This window comes from Bos indicus, chromosome 25 (assembly GCF_029378745.1).
Source record: "Bos indicus isolate NIAB-ARS_2022 breed Sahiwal x Tharparkar chromosome 25, NIAB-ARS_B.indTharparkar_mat_pri_1.0, whole genome shotgun sequence".
Lineage (NCBI taxonomy): Eukaryota > Metazoa > Chordata > Mammalia > Artiodactyla > Bovidae > Bos > Bos indicus.
In genome coordinates, this window is record NC_091784.1 from 39,653,896 (window position 1) to 39,670,593 (window position 16,698).

Consider the following 16,698-nt stretch of genomic DNA (forward strand, 5'->3'; position numbering starts at 1 on the left):
TTTGCACTACGCTTCCCAACATATCCTCCTTTTGTTTTTAAATTAAGCACTGAGGCGGCTAGTTGGATTCCATTGTGGGAGGCACGGAGTCTTGATTAGAGACTTCTGTATCCTATAATCAAGGACAAAAAGAGCAGGGTGATAATACATATATGAAAATATTGCTTCCTGAAAGCCAAGCTCTAGGGTCTAGAGACGATAGGGTTTTGGTTAAAGTATTGTAGAATTGAGTGCTATACAATTCTCTAGGTACCCTAACTTGAAAATTAGCAACTTGTTGTTTCAACAAATTGATGTCTAAACTTGAGTTACTTGCGAGATCCTGCAAATGCGCCTTAACCTTATTCCAAGGATATTCAGTGCTATTATAGGGCATGTTAGTCAGACAAAAAGAAGTAAAATTCCAGTGATAGCGTATACATGTTCGGAAAGTCAGTTGCTGCATTTGATCTCCTAAGTAGATAACCACAGTTTGTAACTCATTAATTCGTGTTTGTAATTGCTGATCTATTTGAGCTTGTCGAGTCCACAGATCATGAGAGTCTTTGTGCCAAGCAATAATAAAATCACGATTTTGTATAGAATTATGTAAAGCCGTACCAGACAAAGTTCCTACAGTCACAATGGAGATAAGGCTTACGATGCCTGCAATAATCCACCCAATGATGCGCTTAGATCACCTAAGCCTAGTTTTCAACAATACAGAAGGAAATACAGAATCAGTCCAAGGCTCAATTAAGTTTACGGGAAGCCATAACTCAGATCTTTGTTTAACTAGCGCAATGCTAGCATTGTGATATGAAATGATGTGATTAAGGCAGGTATACAATGCACATGCAGTACAATTGACAATCTTGGCTGATAAGTCAATATCAAAATGCCCTACAATAAACAAGTACGGAAGGTGAACACATGATTGAATATAGCCAGTACTATTATATAGGAAGGTATAATTAGAAGGACAAAACACACCCATAGTCTCATAAACACTAGCGAAGTGCTCTAAGGCTGCTGGAGTTTTCCAAGTGTGCCATTGCTCTGGCCCCACAATGGGGACGACAATCCTGGGTCGTGGGGGTGATAAGCCCCCTTTATACCAATTCAGCAATATGTCCTTATCAGTCCAGAAACTTGTCTTAGATTTATGAAAGCCTCCAATGCTTGATCTATTAAACCAGGAGCAATTATGATGTTCCTCCTGCTCTTCAGAACAGTTTACATTGCCAGAAACAGCTTATCTGGAGTCATAGGAGTTCCAGTACTCTTCAGTGTCTGCTCAGCCTGACGAGTCATGTTTTCACTTGAGCCCATGTCGGGTAAGGATTCAGACGATGGCGTTTCCTCATTGGCTCCTCCAGGGTCATTGACAAGACCCTTTGCGTCAACTTCGTTACTTCCTGAGGGAGTCCGGTCTTGGGGTCCTTCTCAGTAGCGGACGTGGTGAAGGGGAACCCAGATTTCCTCTCCATCTGCAATGACAAGACCATAACCCTTGCCTAGAAGTCGTAAGATTCCTGGCAGCCACTGATTAAATTGCTTATACCATATTGGTGTATTGATTTTTAATTTGCTGTTTTTGTCTTCTGCAAAATGTCTATCTGCACGAGTGTCAGAATTATTTTTTGTTAAGTTTAAAAAATTCAGGGAATAAAGAGTTAAAGATGATAGTAATTGAGGGTTCATGGGATAAGAAGTGTATCTCCTCTTCCATATTCCCCCTTTCTGTTTTAATAAATGAGTTTTAGGTGCGGTGGGCTCTTTCAATAATGGCTTGACCCTGAGGATTATAGGGTATTCCTGTAATGTGTGTTATGTTCCATTCTGATAAAAATGAATGAAACAAATGCGAGGTGAATGCAAGTCCATTGTCTGTTTTCAAGACAGAAGGAATCCCCATAACGGGGAAGGTGAGTAAGAGTGCAGAAATGGCGTGTTTGCTGGATTCTGAAGAGACAGGTACTGCCCAGATAAAGCCTGAAAACATATCAACTGAGACAAAAAGCAAAGAAAACTTTCCTAAGGAACAGTGAGTGAAATCACATTGCCAAAGGGAGTTAGGCTGTTGCCCTCGGGGATTAACTCCTGAAATCGTAGTACGCACGTGCAGAGGGGCGCAGACATCACAGGTTTTAATAATATGCCACGCTTCCGTGAGAGGAATATGGTATTTAGAGTGCAATCTGTTAGCATTGGTATGAAGATTAGCATGTTCGTCACTGGTAGATGTAAAAATGGGAGCTATGAGCCTGTCAACAGCATCATTCCTTGCGACCAGAGGGCCAGGTAAACCTGAATGAGCACATATATGTGCAATAAGGAAAGGTTCCGTACGTTAGCGAATTAAAGCTTGAGTCTGTGAAAAGAGAGTATATAATTCTTCATCTAGGTTGTATGAAAAGGTGGTAACAAAATCAGGAAAAAGGGAAGCAAGGTATTTAGAATCAGTATCTACATTGAAGGATAATGGTTGAAGTGACAAAAGAGCATATAAAGCATATAATTCAGCTCTTTGTACTGAAGAATAGGTAGTGGGCAATTTCTCTTTGATATCAGGGCCGACAATCCCTGCTATGCCTTTCTTGTTGCCATCAATGAAATAGGTGGGTGCATTGGAAATAGGCTGGGATGCAATGATATTAGTTACAATGAATTTAGTACATTGTAGAAAGTCCCACGATTTTCCTTTCAGCAGATGAAATGAGATAACATTCTGAAAATCACTTAATGACATTTGCATGGTCAGGTTATACTGTAAGGCATTTTGCAATTCCTTTTTTGTCAAGGGAACGTGTATTGCATATGGATCAAATCCAGTCAAAGTTTGTACACGGCTTCTTCCTGACACAATTAAGTGCCCTATTTTCTCAATATAGGATACAATTTTTTTAGACTGTTAAGTGTGTAAATATACCCATTCTATTGGGCTATGCTGAGCTATAATTGCAGTGGGCAAATGTCCAGTAGGGAATATATATGAAGAAACTGGTTGATCATAATCTAGCCGAGTTGAAAAAGATTGTTGAATGCATTTCTCCATTAAGGCCAGCTCTTCTTTGGCCTCTTTTGTTAGCTGCCTAGGGCTATTAGGGTCAGGGGATCCCTCTAAAATTTTAAATAGATTTTGTAAGGCATAGGTGGGGATGCCAACAGATGGCCGTAGCCAATTAATATCTCCTAGCAATTTTTGAAAATCATTCAGCGTGCGTAGAGATTGAACAGAAATTTGAGTTTTTTGAGGTTGGATTTTAGATTCTTCCATAACATGTCCTAAATAATTAAAGGGTGCTTTCCAGTGAATTTTATCTGGTGCTACAAGCAGGCCATGATTTTGAAAAGTAGTAGTAACTTCATTATATAACTGTTGCAAACAGAATTCAGATTCCATAGAAAGAAGTATATCATCCATATGATGAATTATAAACGCAGTAGGATATTTGTCTCTAATGGGTTGTAATAAAACAGATATGAGATATTGGCAAATGGTAGGGGAGTTCATCATTTCCTGAGGTAGCACCTTCCATTGGAATCTTTTAACAGGAGGATGTGATTTATAGAAGGAACTGAAAAGGCAAAATGTTTTCTATCTTTAGGGTGAAAAGGTATAGTAAAAAAGCAGTCTTGTAAGTCAATAATAACTACAGACCATCCTTTTGGTACCATAGAAGGGGAGGGCAATCCGGGTTGTAAGGGTCCCATAGGTGACATGGTACTATTAACATTTCTTAAATCTATTAACATTCGTCATTTTCCTGATTTCTTTTTTATTACAAAAATAGGGGAATTCCATGGGGAAAATGAAGGTTCTATATGAGCCTTTTGTAATTGTTCATTAACTAATTGCATAAGAGCTGCCAGTTTTTCTTTAGTTAGGGGCCATTGAGGTGTCCATACTGGAGTATCAGATTCCCAATTGAGGCGCAGCGTTATTAACTCAATGGCCCCCATTAAAAAGGTTCATTTAAAGAAACTGTGGCTTTTGTTTGTTCAAGAAAATCCTGTCCCCATAAATTGATTGGGATATTAGTAATATATGGTTTAAGATAAGCTACAATTTGATCAGGGCCATACACTTGTAAATAGGATGCACTGACGAAAGTTTGTGTGGCATCAGTTTTATCCATTCCTAATAGTCTAGAAGGAGCCATAACCTTACCCCAATTGAGGGGCCACTCTGCAGCTCTAATGATTGAAATGTCAGCTCCAGTATCTAACATGCCTGTGAAATTCTTTCCCTGTATGCGTAAAGTAAGCATGGGTTTCTGATGTTCCTTTAATAAGGTGGATAGTGCAGCAGTAAGATTGGTACTGCCAAAGCCTCCCTGCCGAATTTTATCAGATGCCTTCATTGGTTTAACATATGGCAAAAGTAATAATTGTGCAAAACGTTCCCCTTTTTGTAAGTATGCATTTCCTGTTTTCACAACATTTACCATAACATGTATTTCCCCTTCATAATCTTCGTCCACAACACTGGTCAAAACCATTAAACCTCTCATTGTGCAGCTACTACGTCCCAAAATCAGTCCCACTGTCCCGGGTGGAATCGGGCCATAATATCCAGTGGGAATTTCGTGGAGGTTGTATAATTCTATTAGTTCCATATCATAAGAACTAGGTGTATCAATGCGAGCACTCTTAGATGTAGCTGCTTGTAGCATCATAACGCTAGGTCCTCCTTTTGTAGTGGGGCTAGAGGATGGCCCCTTTATCAGTTTCCCTGTTGTTTTTGCTGTGCACCGGGGTTCAAAGTGTTTCTATCCTTATCAAATTTATAATGACATTCATTCAGCCAATGAAACCCCCTTTTACATCTTGGACATACTCCTGGGGGTCTCTTCCTATTAGAAGTAGTATTATTTTTTCCGGCCTGTGTTGGCAGGCGACATTGTTTTTTCGTATGGCTGGGCTTCCCACAGTTAAAACATTTGGTATTAGCAGCCTTTTGTACATTAAAGGTTTCCAATGCTGCCAATTTTGCTGTATGGGACATAGACCTGATGTCCCTACATGCTTTCAAATATTCCATAAGAGAGCCAGTCTCTCGAATAGGTCTGAGCACAGATCGACATTCCTCATTAGCATTTTCAAAAGCAAGTTGTTTTAAAATAATATTTTGTAAAGTCACATCCTTAATAGATTTCTCAATTGCATCCTTTAATTTTCCTATAAATTGAGAATATTCCTCTTCATGTCCTTGAATAATCTTAACAAATGAACCATCAGAGTTAGTGCTATCAACCTTTGCTTATGCCCTGCAGGCAGTTTCTTTAATGAAATGTAACATCTAAGGGGTAATATTAGCTAGTTACGCAATCATATCCGCCATGGCTCTTGTTCCAGTGAGTATATCATAGGTTAAATTGGCAGGGTTACCATGAGATTGCTTGTCAATCATCAGCTGTCAGGCCTCATCATTAACCCACATTGGCCATTGCAGTAATTGGTGAGGATTTAAAACCATCTTTGCTACTTGAAAAAAATCATATGGCATCCAACAGTCAGCCCATCCTCTGAGAAATTCTATACAGTAAGGAGAAGTAGGTCCATACAGAGTACATGCTTTCTTAAAGCTAGACAACATGCCAAAATCTAGATTAGCCCAAGTATTTTGGTCTTGGGCAGGTTGATTAAATTACATTGGGAAAGCGAAAGTTCAAGCAGGCATCTCCCGAGGAGGAGTGAAATGATTATTATGAGCAAAGTTAGCAATTGCTGTTACAGGCGGAGCAGAAGGAAAAACCTTAGATTTGGGCTGTCCGTTGAATGAAATGACCTCCGTTCCAAGTGGCTTCAGTTTTGACATATCCTGTATATATATGTCTCTAAGTTGTTTTTCTAAGGATTGTGTCTGATTGAGCATAACATTCTTATATTTCAAAGCACCTTGCATATCTTCTTCCTTAAGCTCATATTCATGTAAAGATCGAATAGTTTTTACTTCAAATCAACGTTATGCCCTTCAATTTGTTCTATGATAGCCTGTATGAGTGACCATGTAACCCTTGCCGATATGCTCACAAAATATTATTTTTAACCCTTTTCCATACATGAAGATCAAGTGTCCCCTCCTCCGGGAACCATGGTTTATGTTCCACTAGTATATGATAGCAGTCATTCAACTGATCTCTTGAAACATTAACACCGTTTTGTTTCAAAAAATGATTCATTATAGAAATGAAAGGAATTTTACTGCTATGTTGTCCCATCCTGCTTACCTCTTTCTGCAGGGGCTGGTCGCTTTGTTCAACCTTTCTCTCAAGTCCCTGTTCGGGCGCCCCTTGTTGGGGTTTCTCTCCCCGGGACTTGGAAGCGACGAACCTGAATGAAGGACACTTGGACAGTCTCTTGCAAGGACTGACAAGTTGATTTCTGCAGTCAAGCTTTTTTATAGAAGCAGGAACAAAGAGCCCAAAGTATGCGGCCAGCAGAGCGCATACGGAGTTAACACATAATCAGTAGAAACATTTCAAGGACAGTGCGCTCTAAGTGACTCATGGGCTTCTCCCACAACCCGCTCTCACAAGTAACATCCCTATTTATTATTAACTCTTGGCGCTGAGCATAACCAAAGGCAGGAGATGTCTTTCTGTCCGTAGTGCAAAGCCACGTACTTCTGGCCCTTCGCCATTTTCCCAAGGACTTTCTCCTTTTACGGCTATTTTGCACTACGCTTCCCAACATTGTATACCCTTTGACATTTGAGCCAAGTATTTTGTATTTTTAAAAAGAAATAAAATTAACCCTTAGTTACAAAAATAGGTAGCAACATGGGAAGTGTATGTAACTCAGTGTTAATTGGGAACAGCAGGATAGAAGACCATGTATTCTGCAATGCTATGATTTTCTGTGTAAGTGGGCAGAAGAACACAAGAAGTCTGTGTAGCTGGATTTTGCTGTCCAGAGCTTCTGTTGCTGAACATGGGATGGTGGTGGTGATGCTGAGGATGTGGATAAGGATGAAAATGTCTACCCCCACCAGTTACACCAGTCAGCCCATCCTGAGATCTTCAGTCTCCTGGCCGCCCCTTGGTTCAAACTTTGGAGAAACATGGAGGGAGCAGGAACCTCCCTCTCTTCTCTCCAGGGAGCCGTCTGCCAAGCTGCTTTGGGCTGTTCATCCCCCCGGGTTCAAGTCTACCCCCAGCTCTTGCAGCAGACAGTCTCTTGATCGCATCAGGGTGGTGGCTTCCTGTCCCCTTGGCCCAACAGTTTCAGCCTCTCTCAGGACTACCCCAGTCCCAGGTCCCAATTCCCTCTCCAGCCTTCTGAGACCATCAGGCTCCTTAGGTGCCCCAGCAGGCAGAGAAGATCACTAATGAGGCCCTGGGGCTTTGGATCCAGCCAGATCCTTAAGTGGGCCCTAGGAGATCTATTAAGCGTCCCTTTTCTTGTTGAGAGTCCCTGGGAACAGAAGTTGGATGATGACGAGCGAAGAGGGAAAATGAGGAGGTGGAGGCTGTAGGCGCCTCACTTCCTACAAAACTCCTCTACGGTCTCTGCTGCTACCCCATCATTTTTATTTGCAGAGGAGCTGCTGTTTGATCCTGGCCTTGAATGAGTAGATTTCCAGGTGGGGAAAGGATATTCTGACACGGAGAAGGATGCATGAGGTCAGGGAGGTCGGAGTGGCCGGGGCACGTGAAGGTGGCTGGGGGGGAGCTTGTGAATAAGGGGCAGGGACAAAGGATGGTGGAGAGGAGGCCAGAAAGTTGTGCTGGGTCCACGTTGTGATGGTTGGAAGTTGTGCTTCTTCCACCCAGAATTTGAGCCACTTTCTGCACGATCCCAACTAGATCGCTCCCTCTGTCAGGAGTCATGGCTAAGATCATGGCTAAGGATCAGAGGGTGGGCCATACACCCAGCCAGCCAAGGAGCTAAGGATGGAATGCAGCTGGAATTTGGGGTCTGGGCTTACCCTCTAGATCAGTCTCCACATTCTGGTCTCTTCTCCTGGGATGCCAGGGAAGAGGGCACCTCACGGGTGCAGGTGGCGGGGACCGAGTGCCAAGCTCGTGCTAGAATTCACCACCTGAAATCCATGCTTGCAGTGGAGAGAAAACCCTGATGGGGTGGTGAGGAGGTGAATCTGAGGTCCAGAAAGCTGGGGATGTAGGAGGTTCTCTGTCTCTCCCTGTCTCTGGCTCTGCCTCCCTCTGTGTCTGTCTCTGCATCTCTCTTTCTCCCCTCTCTCTGTCTCTTCCCATTCTTTCCTCTTTGTCTCTGTTTCTCCACCTCTCCCTCTCTTTTTCTCTGCTCCATCTCTCTTAGCATCTCTCCCTTCCTCTGTCTCTCTCTGTGTTTCTCCTCCCATCACTCCTTCTTTTTCTCTCCTTTCTGTCTCTCTCTGACTCTCCCCTTCTCTTTCTCTCTGCTCCCTCTCTCTCTGTAAGCCCGGAGCCTGGTGAACACCCTGAGCTGGGGACATGGCCGAGCGACACATTTTCACCGCTCACCCGTCTGTGGCCCCTCGGCAGGTGCAGCCCTGCCCATTTCTGGTCTTGCGTCTCACTCTGCGGCTGCCTCTTAGCCTCTGGGTCTGCTGTTTTCTTCCTCCTTCCGTGCCTTTCTATTTCCCCTCGTTGGGCGGGATGGGGGACAGGTGAGAGCCCCAGAGAAGAGTAGGTGCCCCCATTGAAGAGCACAGACTGCAACCAGCCAGCCCCGAGGGACAGATCCTGATTCCAGAGGACACTGTGTGACCCCCTTCAGCAGCTCAGTGTCTGTGAGTCTCGGCCTCCTCCCTTGTATATAAGCAGTAATGATGATGATTATGGCTCCATGGTGGTCTCATGAATATTAAACGGTGCACACTGAGCACCGAGGATACAGCCTGCCCCTCATGAGGACTCAACAAATAGCAGTAACATTGCCCCCGCAGTGGTGACTTCAATGCTGTCCCTCACGCCCATCTGTGTTTGCAGGGAATGGTGTAGGGGGGAGGGGGCAATGCCAGTGAAGAGTCAGGTAGGGTCAGGGTCTCTGGACAACTTCCCAGGAGATGGTGGAGGAAGAGCTGGGGCCAGGGGGTGGGGAAGAGAGGCCTGGGCCCCAGCTTGCCAGCATTTCCCGCCTCAGAATCAGAACCAGAGCAGACGGCAGAGGCAATGCTGACCGACCCACGGCACGCGCTGCCGCCCCAGTCCACTCGCGGCCTCTCCTCTCTCCACGGCTTACCCCACCTCTCCAGGTAACTCCCCGTCCAGAGCGCTTCAGCAGGGCTGAACGTGCCAGATACGCAGGCAGCAGGAAGCAAATGACAGGACGAAGCTTGTCTTGATGTTCTGGTATTTTTTCCAATGCCACCTGCTATGGCAGAGGCTGCTGTGCCAGACACTTGCCATCCATCATGAAAACCATTCTCTGGGGTTGGGGAAGGCTGCTGGGGCTCCCAGAGGCTCAAAACTGTCTCTGGGCTCTCTCCACCGGCGAGACGAGAAGCCTGGTGTGTGTCCTCACACCATCCTGGCTTCAGGAGGACAAAGGAACTAGACCCTGATACCTGGGGGTACTCGGGCCACAGAGAAAAGACGTGACCTGGGCAGCATCACAGAGAGGACTAGAAGGCAGATCTCCCTCCTCTCCCCCCCTACACCCCTGTTATCTGAGCACCGCCCCCCAAAATTGAATGATGAGGCAGAACACGTCCAAAAAGGCATGGCACACAAGTGTGCAAATGGACACACAAACACACGGGTGTAGCTAAGTAAAGCTATATTGATGAGTACACTGGCCTCAGGCCCCTCTAAGATCCATAAAGGGACATCATTATGTTTCCTTTACTGATCCTAAATTAGACTGACCTCTTATAACTTCTTTATGGATTCCTAAAACATCAAAATATCTTTCAAAAAATGGCTCTGCTTGGGAGTAAAAGCATAAGCACAAACTCATCTTTTGATAGAACCATATAGTATCAGAACAGGAAGGAACTTTCAAGACCATCTGGTCCAACTCTGTTATGTTAGGGGTGAGGAAACAGACAAGGACGTGTTGTGACCAGCTTAGTGGATGGTCATGGATTTCATGGTTCACAGCGTGCTGGCTGTTGGTCTGGATTCTATAAAGTGACCTCAGGCAGGAGGAGAGGAAACACTGGTTAGATATGAAGAGACAGCTCAGGGATGCTGGAGTGTCCACATCAGGATCAGCCTGACTGGGTGGTTTGATATGTGTCAACGGATGTCTGCTGTGCTGTTAATGTACTTAATTGCCTTGGAGCAGTGATTGGACCCAGCCAGGTAGGGCTCCTTGGGGAAGGTGAGCTTGAATTGGCCTTCAAAGAGGTGACATTTTAAGAATTGGGAGTGTATGGAGAGAGAAGAGGGGAGGAAGAGTGTGTCTCTTGTTGAGATGGCAGGACAATTGAGTTCAGTTCAGTCATTCAGTCGTGTCCGACTCTTTGCAACCCCATGGACTGCAGCATACCAGGCTTCCCTGCCCATAACCAACTCTCAGAGCTTACTCAAACCCATGTCCATTGAGTCGGTGATGCCATCCAACCATCTCATCCTCTGTCGTCCCCTTCTCCTCCTGCTTTCAATCTTTCTAAGCATCAGGGTCTTTTCAAATGAGTTAGTCCTTGCATCAGATGGCCAAAGTATTGGATTTCAGCTTCAGCATCTGTCCTTCCAATGAAAATTCAGGACTGATTTCCTTTAGGATGGACTGGTTGGATCTCCTTGCAGTCCAAGGGACTCTCAAGAGTCTTCTCCAACACCACAGTTCAAAAGCATCAATTCTTCGGCGCTCAGCTTCCTTTATAGTCCAACTTTCATATCCATACTTGACTACTGGAAAAACCATAGCTTTGACTAGATGGACCTTTGCTTTTTAATATGCTGTCTAGATTGGTCATAGCTTTTCTTCCAAGGAGCAAGCGTCTTTTAATTTCATGGCTGCAGTCACCATCTGCAGTGATTTTGGAGCCCCCAAAAATAAAGTGTCTCATCGTTCTCATTGTTTCCTCGAGAGTTTTGCCCAGAGGATGCACTGGTCATAGCAAACACCCTCTTTCAACAACACAAGAGGAGACTCTACACATGGACATCACCAGACGGTTAATACCTAAATCAGATTGATTATATTCTTCACAGCTGAAGATGGAAAGACTCTATAAAGTCAGCAAAAACAAGACCAGGAGCTGACTGTGGCTCAGATCATGAACTCCTTATTGCCAGATTCAGACAAATTGAAGAAAGTAGGGAAAACCACTAGACCATTCAGGTATGACCTAAATCAAATCCCTTATGATTATACAGTGAAAGTGACAAATAGATTCAAGGGATTAGATCTGATAGACAGAGTGCCTGGAGATTCATGACATTATACAGGAGGCATGGATCAAGACCATCCCCAGGAAAAAGAAATACAAAAAAGGCAAAATGAGGAGGCCTTACAAATAGCTGAGAAAAGAAGAGAAGTGAAAGGCAAAGGAGAAAAGGAAAGATATACCCATTTGAATGCAGAGTTCCAAAGAATATCAAGGAGAAATAAGAAAGCCTTTTTCAGTGATCAATGCAAAGAAATAGAGGAAAACAAGAGTGGGAAGACTAGAGACCTCTTCAAGAAAATTAGAGATACCAAGGGAACATTTCATGCAAAGATGGGCACAATAAAGGACAGAAATGGTATGGACCTAACAGAAGCAGAAGATATAAGAAGAGTTGGCAAGAATACACAGAAGAACTGTACAAAAAAAGATCTGCATGACCCAGATAACCGCAATGGTGTGTTCACTCACCTAGAGCCAGACATCCTGGAAGGTGAAGTCAAGGGGGCCTTAGGAAGCATCACTACGAACAAAGCTAATGGAGGTGATGGAATTCCAGCTGAGCTATTTCGGATGGCAGAACTGACCCTTTTTGTAAAAAAAATGAGTTATAGTTGCTTTAACATGTTGTGTTAGTTTCTGCTGTACAGCAAAATGAACCAGTTATACATATATCCATACTTTTTTGGATTTCCTTCTCATTTAGATCACCACAGAGCACTGAGTAGAATTCCCTGTGCTATACAGTAGGTTCTCATTAGTTTTTTGTTTTATACATATTAGTGTATATATGTCAATCCAAATCTCTCAAGTCAACCCACCTCCCTTACCGTCTTAGCATCCATACATTTGTTCTCTACATCTGTGTCTCTATTTCTTGCAAACAGGTTCATCTGTACCAATTTTCTAGATCTCACATATATGCATTATTGTTTGTTTTATGCATTATTGTTTGTTTTATGCATTAATCGTTGTTTTTCTGACTTGACCTTTGGTACCGGGGTGGGGAGATGAACAATGATTCTAGTAGGTTTTGGGGGGGCATGGGGGGCATTGCCCTGATGAAGAGATGACTCATTGGGAAAGATCCTGATGCTGGGAAAGATTGAAGGCAAAAGGACAAGAGGGTGGCAGAGGATAAGATGGTCAGATAGCATCACCAACTCATCAGTGGACCAAATTCATCAACAGACGTGAAACTGAACAAACTCCAGGAGACAGTGTAGGACAGGGAATCCTGGCGTGCTGCAGTCCACAGGGTCACAAAGAGTTGGACACGACTTAGCAACTGAACAACAATGACAACATTGACCTTGAAGATGATTGACTGCATGGACCCCACCTGAGATGAACCACAACGTGGATTTCAAATGGCCAGGAGCGTTTGCAGAGAGGAGGCCACAGAAGTTGGGGCAAATGGGTGTTGTGAAAAGGGTGGAGACTCTGACTCTCTGTCAGAAACCCAGGTTAGGGATGTGGTAGGGACACGGAAGCAAATGTGTGGGAGAAATGAGTCTTGAGTAACTAACTCCATCACTTAACAATTGTTCGGCCCAGCAACAAGGACAACTCGAATCTTTGGTTCCAGGAGGCTGAATTGAGTGGTGTTGCCATAACAGCCGTGGAATGAGAGGATGACACCAAGCCTGCCTGGGGGCCAGGAGTCTTCACCCACATGGGACGTGACTTGTGAGTTCCTCCTTGAAGGAAGAATGGAACCTCCCATCTTTTTTAGGAAGATGATGCCAGGACTCCAGGGCATCCTGAATGAGCAAGACGTGAAGCTGGATGGCACACTGCTGAGGACTTTGTGGACTTAAACCTGAAGGTAAGAAGGGAGAGTTGGTATCCATCCTTTCGAAGGGTCATTCCCATTGGTGGTACAAAAAAGTGGTTAGAAAGACGCAGCCAGGAGCAGGAGGGCCAGGCAGGCTCCATTGGGATCATTCAAGGGAGAGAAAACAGGTGTCCAGGGAGAAAAGATTCTGGAGGCTGTCAGTAGTGCTCAGCAGGGCACGATGCCCTGTTGTACTTGAAGGAGCAGGAGAGGGAATTCACCGGCCATGCCTTCCTGGTTTCCAGTTTCAGTGCTGGACCAGCTCCATCCACAGAAGGAGAGGGAGTTTGGGTCTGAAGTAATGCAGTGAGTTCAGGACTGGTTGGGTTGGAAGTGCTGGTGGAATGCCTAGGGCCTGACGCTAAGAGAAGGGAGTGGGTCGTGAGAGAGATCGGGGACTCACTCAAGTCAGAGGACAGGATGCTGTCGCTCAGGAAGGCTCACCACAGTGCAGAGGGGATGGGCCATCTTCCCTGCCTGTTTTATTCCCTGTAACTGCATCAGAGGGAAACAACAGGCCTGGGGCTACCAGGTGTTTGTCCTGAGTCCTGCCAAGAGAAAGGAATGGAAAATAAAGACAACAGAACACAGAGGCTGTGGCAGGTCAGAGAGGAGGACATGAGTCTTACAGCAGGGATCTAGGAGCTGTGACTTCGTGTAAGGGAGGAAGGTGGGGCCTCTGAGAACCGGAGACGTTAATGCTGCTCAGGGTCAGCCGGTGGAAACGGGGGCCGCTTCAGTCTTCTGGTCCAGGGTTCAGCCCCACCATATGAGTTGTCATCACCATAGGCTGGAACCCGGGAGGCTGGCCCCGGGTTACAGATGGTGTGGGGTTTAGAAGTCTGGATAGAACCAGAGGGCAGTAGGCAGGTGTGAAGGAGACCCCTGGGTGCATGGAAATGCAGTGGGGCGCAGGAGGCCAGAAGGGAGGGTGGATCGTGGCTCCAAGTGTCTTGACTTCCTGGAGGACGTTGGGCTGCAGGAAATGAGGTGGGAAACACTGGGTTGGGGAGAAAGCGCTGCATCCCTAGGGTGGGTGCAGGAAGGGGAAGCAATGGACGGGCCAGGGAAGGCAGTGAGACAAGCCAAGAAGAGAAGGCCCCACTGCTTCTTGCCCAGGTTCTGATGATGAGCCACTGGCCTGAGTCCAACTGGAGCGCCCCATGGGAGTTTGTGATCCTGGGCTTCTCGGGGTGGCCCCCAGAGCTCCGGGCGCTGCTCTTTGCCCTCCTCCTGCCACTCTATCTGGCCACACTGACGGGGAACCTGCTGATCGTGGGCCTGGCCGTGGTGGATGCCGCCCTGCACACCCCTATGTACTTCTTCCTGGGGGCCCTGTCTGCCGTGGAGGTGGCCTATACACTGGTGCTGACCCCACCCATGCTGGCCGGCTTCCTTCTGCCGCCCGGGGGCCAGGCGGTGGGCCTCTCCACCTGCGCTGCCCAGATGGGCCTCTTTGTGGCACTGGGGGGCTCCGAGTGCCTGTTGCTGGCAGCCATGGCCCTGGACCGCTACCTGGCCATCTGTCACCCCCTCTACTACCCCCAGCTCATGACCATGGGGCTCTGCTGGTGCCTCCTGGCCTGCTGTGGCCTGGGGGGCTCTCTCCTGGCCTTGGGCCTCACCACAGCCATATTCCAGCTGCCCTTCTGCCACGGGGGCCTGGTCAACCACGTCTTCTGTGACCTCCCGGCGGTCTTGGTGCTGGCCTGCGGGGACCGGGACCTGCAGGAGCGCGCCCTGCTGGCGGCCTGCCTGCTGCTGCTGGTGCTGCCGCTGGCCCTCATCCTGCTCTCCTACACCCGGGTGCTGGCGGTCATCCTCGGGGTTGGCGGGGCCACAGGCCGCCGCAAGGCCTTCGGCACCGTGGCGTCCCACCTGACGGTGGCTGTGCTGCACTACGGCTGTGCCACGGCCATGTACGCCCGGCCCCTGCGCAGCCGCTCCCTGGAGGAGGACAAGCTAGTCTCGCTCATCTACATCAACCTCACCCCCCTGCTCTACCCGGCCATCTACACACTGCGGAACCGCGATGTGCAGGGGGCGCTGTGGCGGGCCGTGGGCCCCAGGACGCCAGGTGCTGCCCACCAGGCCAATGTCACCTAATGCTGATGCCAGGAGGGGTCTCTTCTGAAATCCCCTCTCCTGGATGGAAACCTCACATTCCAGAAGCATCTATGATTCCCCAAGGCCCACTAGACACAACCTGGAGGCAGCAGACAAGGACCCCAAAATCAGGCTCCAGCCTAGTTCTTCTGCTTCTGTGGACATTTTGAGTGGATAGATCTCTCTGAGGGGGGTACAGACCTGTGCACTATAGGGCCCTCAATGGCATCCTTTGTCTCTACCCACGTGGCACACAGCACTCCCCTACCCAAGATGTGATGATCCAAAGTGTTGTCACACATTGGCAAACATGCCTTGGGGACAAAGTCATCCCTGGTTGAGAACTACTGCTCTGAGTCATAGCCACACGGTATCTTTGGAAAAGGAGTGAGTACTCACGTAGGAGAAGTCTATGGCAGCACTGTTTATAGTAGACAAAAACTAGAAATGATCCACATGTTCATGAACACAGAATAGATACAAACAGCCTGTGGCAGGACTACCCAGGCGGTTCAGTGGTTAAGACTTTGCCTTCCAATGCAGGGGGTGCAGGTTTGATCCCTGGTTGGGCAGCTAAGATCCCACATGCCTTGTGGCCAAAAAACCAAAACATTAATCAGAAGCAATATTATATAAAAAAAAAAAAACACTTAATAAAGAATTTAAACAATAATCTACATTTAAAAAATGTTAAAAAAAAAAAAAACCCCAGCCTGTGGCATGTTCATGCAGTGGAATACTACAAACAACAAAAAAGAATGAGGCACTGCTATTGACAAAAAAATGAGAACAACACAGATGTAATAGTGTAAGGAGCAAGACGCAAAGAACACACACTGGATGCTCCCATTTAAGTAAAGGCCAATGACAAGCTCATGTGTGGCTTTTGATGTCGTGGTGGTGGTTAACTGGGGGAAGGGTTTAGAACACATACTGGATGCTCCCATTTAAGTAAAGGCCAATGACAAGCTCATGTGTGGCTTTTGATGTCGTGGTGGTGGTTAACTGGGGGAAGGGTTTGGGTTGGCAGAGGGCACAGGGAGATTGCCTGGATGCTGGCAACATTCTATATGCCGACTTGGGTGGTGATTCCATGGGTATATGTATGTGCAAAACTTCATCAAGATGCGTCCTTAAGATCTGTGGAGTTTGTTTTATGTGAGATGAACTGCGACTGGTTCAAGGCATTCACCAAAATAAGCTTCAAATTGTCACACTTGTACTCATACTGCTTCGTGCTGCTTTTTTCCATCTATGAAAATCCCTTGTATAATTCAGCAGTAAGTCCCATCATCATACCTGCTGTAGACTGAATGTGTCCCCCCTACCCTGCAATTCACATGTTGAAAACTGCTCCCCATTATTAGTCTGTTATTAGGAGGTGGGGGATCTCTAGAGTTGATGAGGTCATGAAGGTGGAGACCTCACTAATCTCATGAGTCAGATTAGTGCCTTTATGAAAGAGACCCAGGGACTTCCCTGCTGG

The 16,698-nt window shown here is 46.3% G+C and overlaps 1 protein-coding gene and 1 long non-coding RNA gene across 2 annotated transcripts; one reads left to right on the forward strand and one right to left on the reverse strand.

The window, feature by feature from the left end:
* Nucleotides 1–486: 486 nt before the first annotated feature.
* LOC139179780 (uncharacterized) lies at nt 487–6,675 on the reverse strand. The gene is made up of 2 exons (XR_011564139.1): nt 6,216–6,675; nt 487–1,469 (listed from the first exon to the last, which is right to left on the reverse strand). It is a non-coding gene; the product is annotated as an uncharacterized lncRNA (long non-coding RNA).
* Nucleotides 6,676–14,234: 7,559 nt separating this feature from the next.
* LOC109578198 (olfactory receptor 10AC1-like) lies at nt 14,235–15,212 on the forward strand. The gene has a single exon (XM_019987191.2). The coding sequence runs from the start codon at nt 14,235–14,237 to the stop codon at nt 15,210–15,212; it is 978 nt and encodes a 325-aa protein (XP_019842750.2).
* The last annotated feature ends 1,486 nt before the right edge of the window (nt 15,213–16,698 follow it).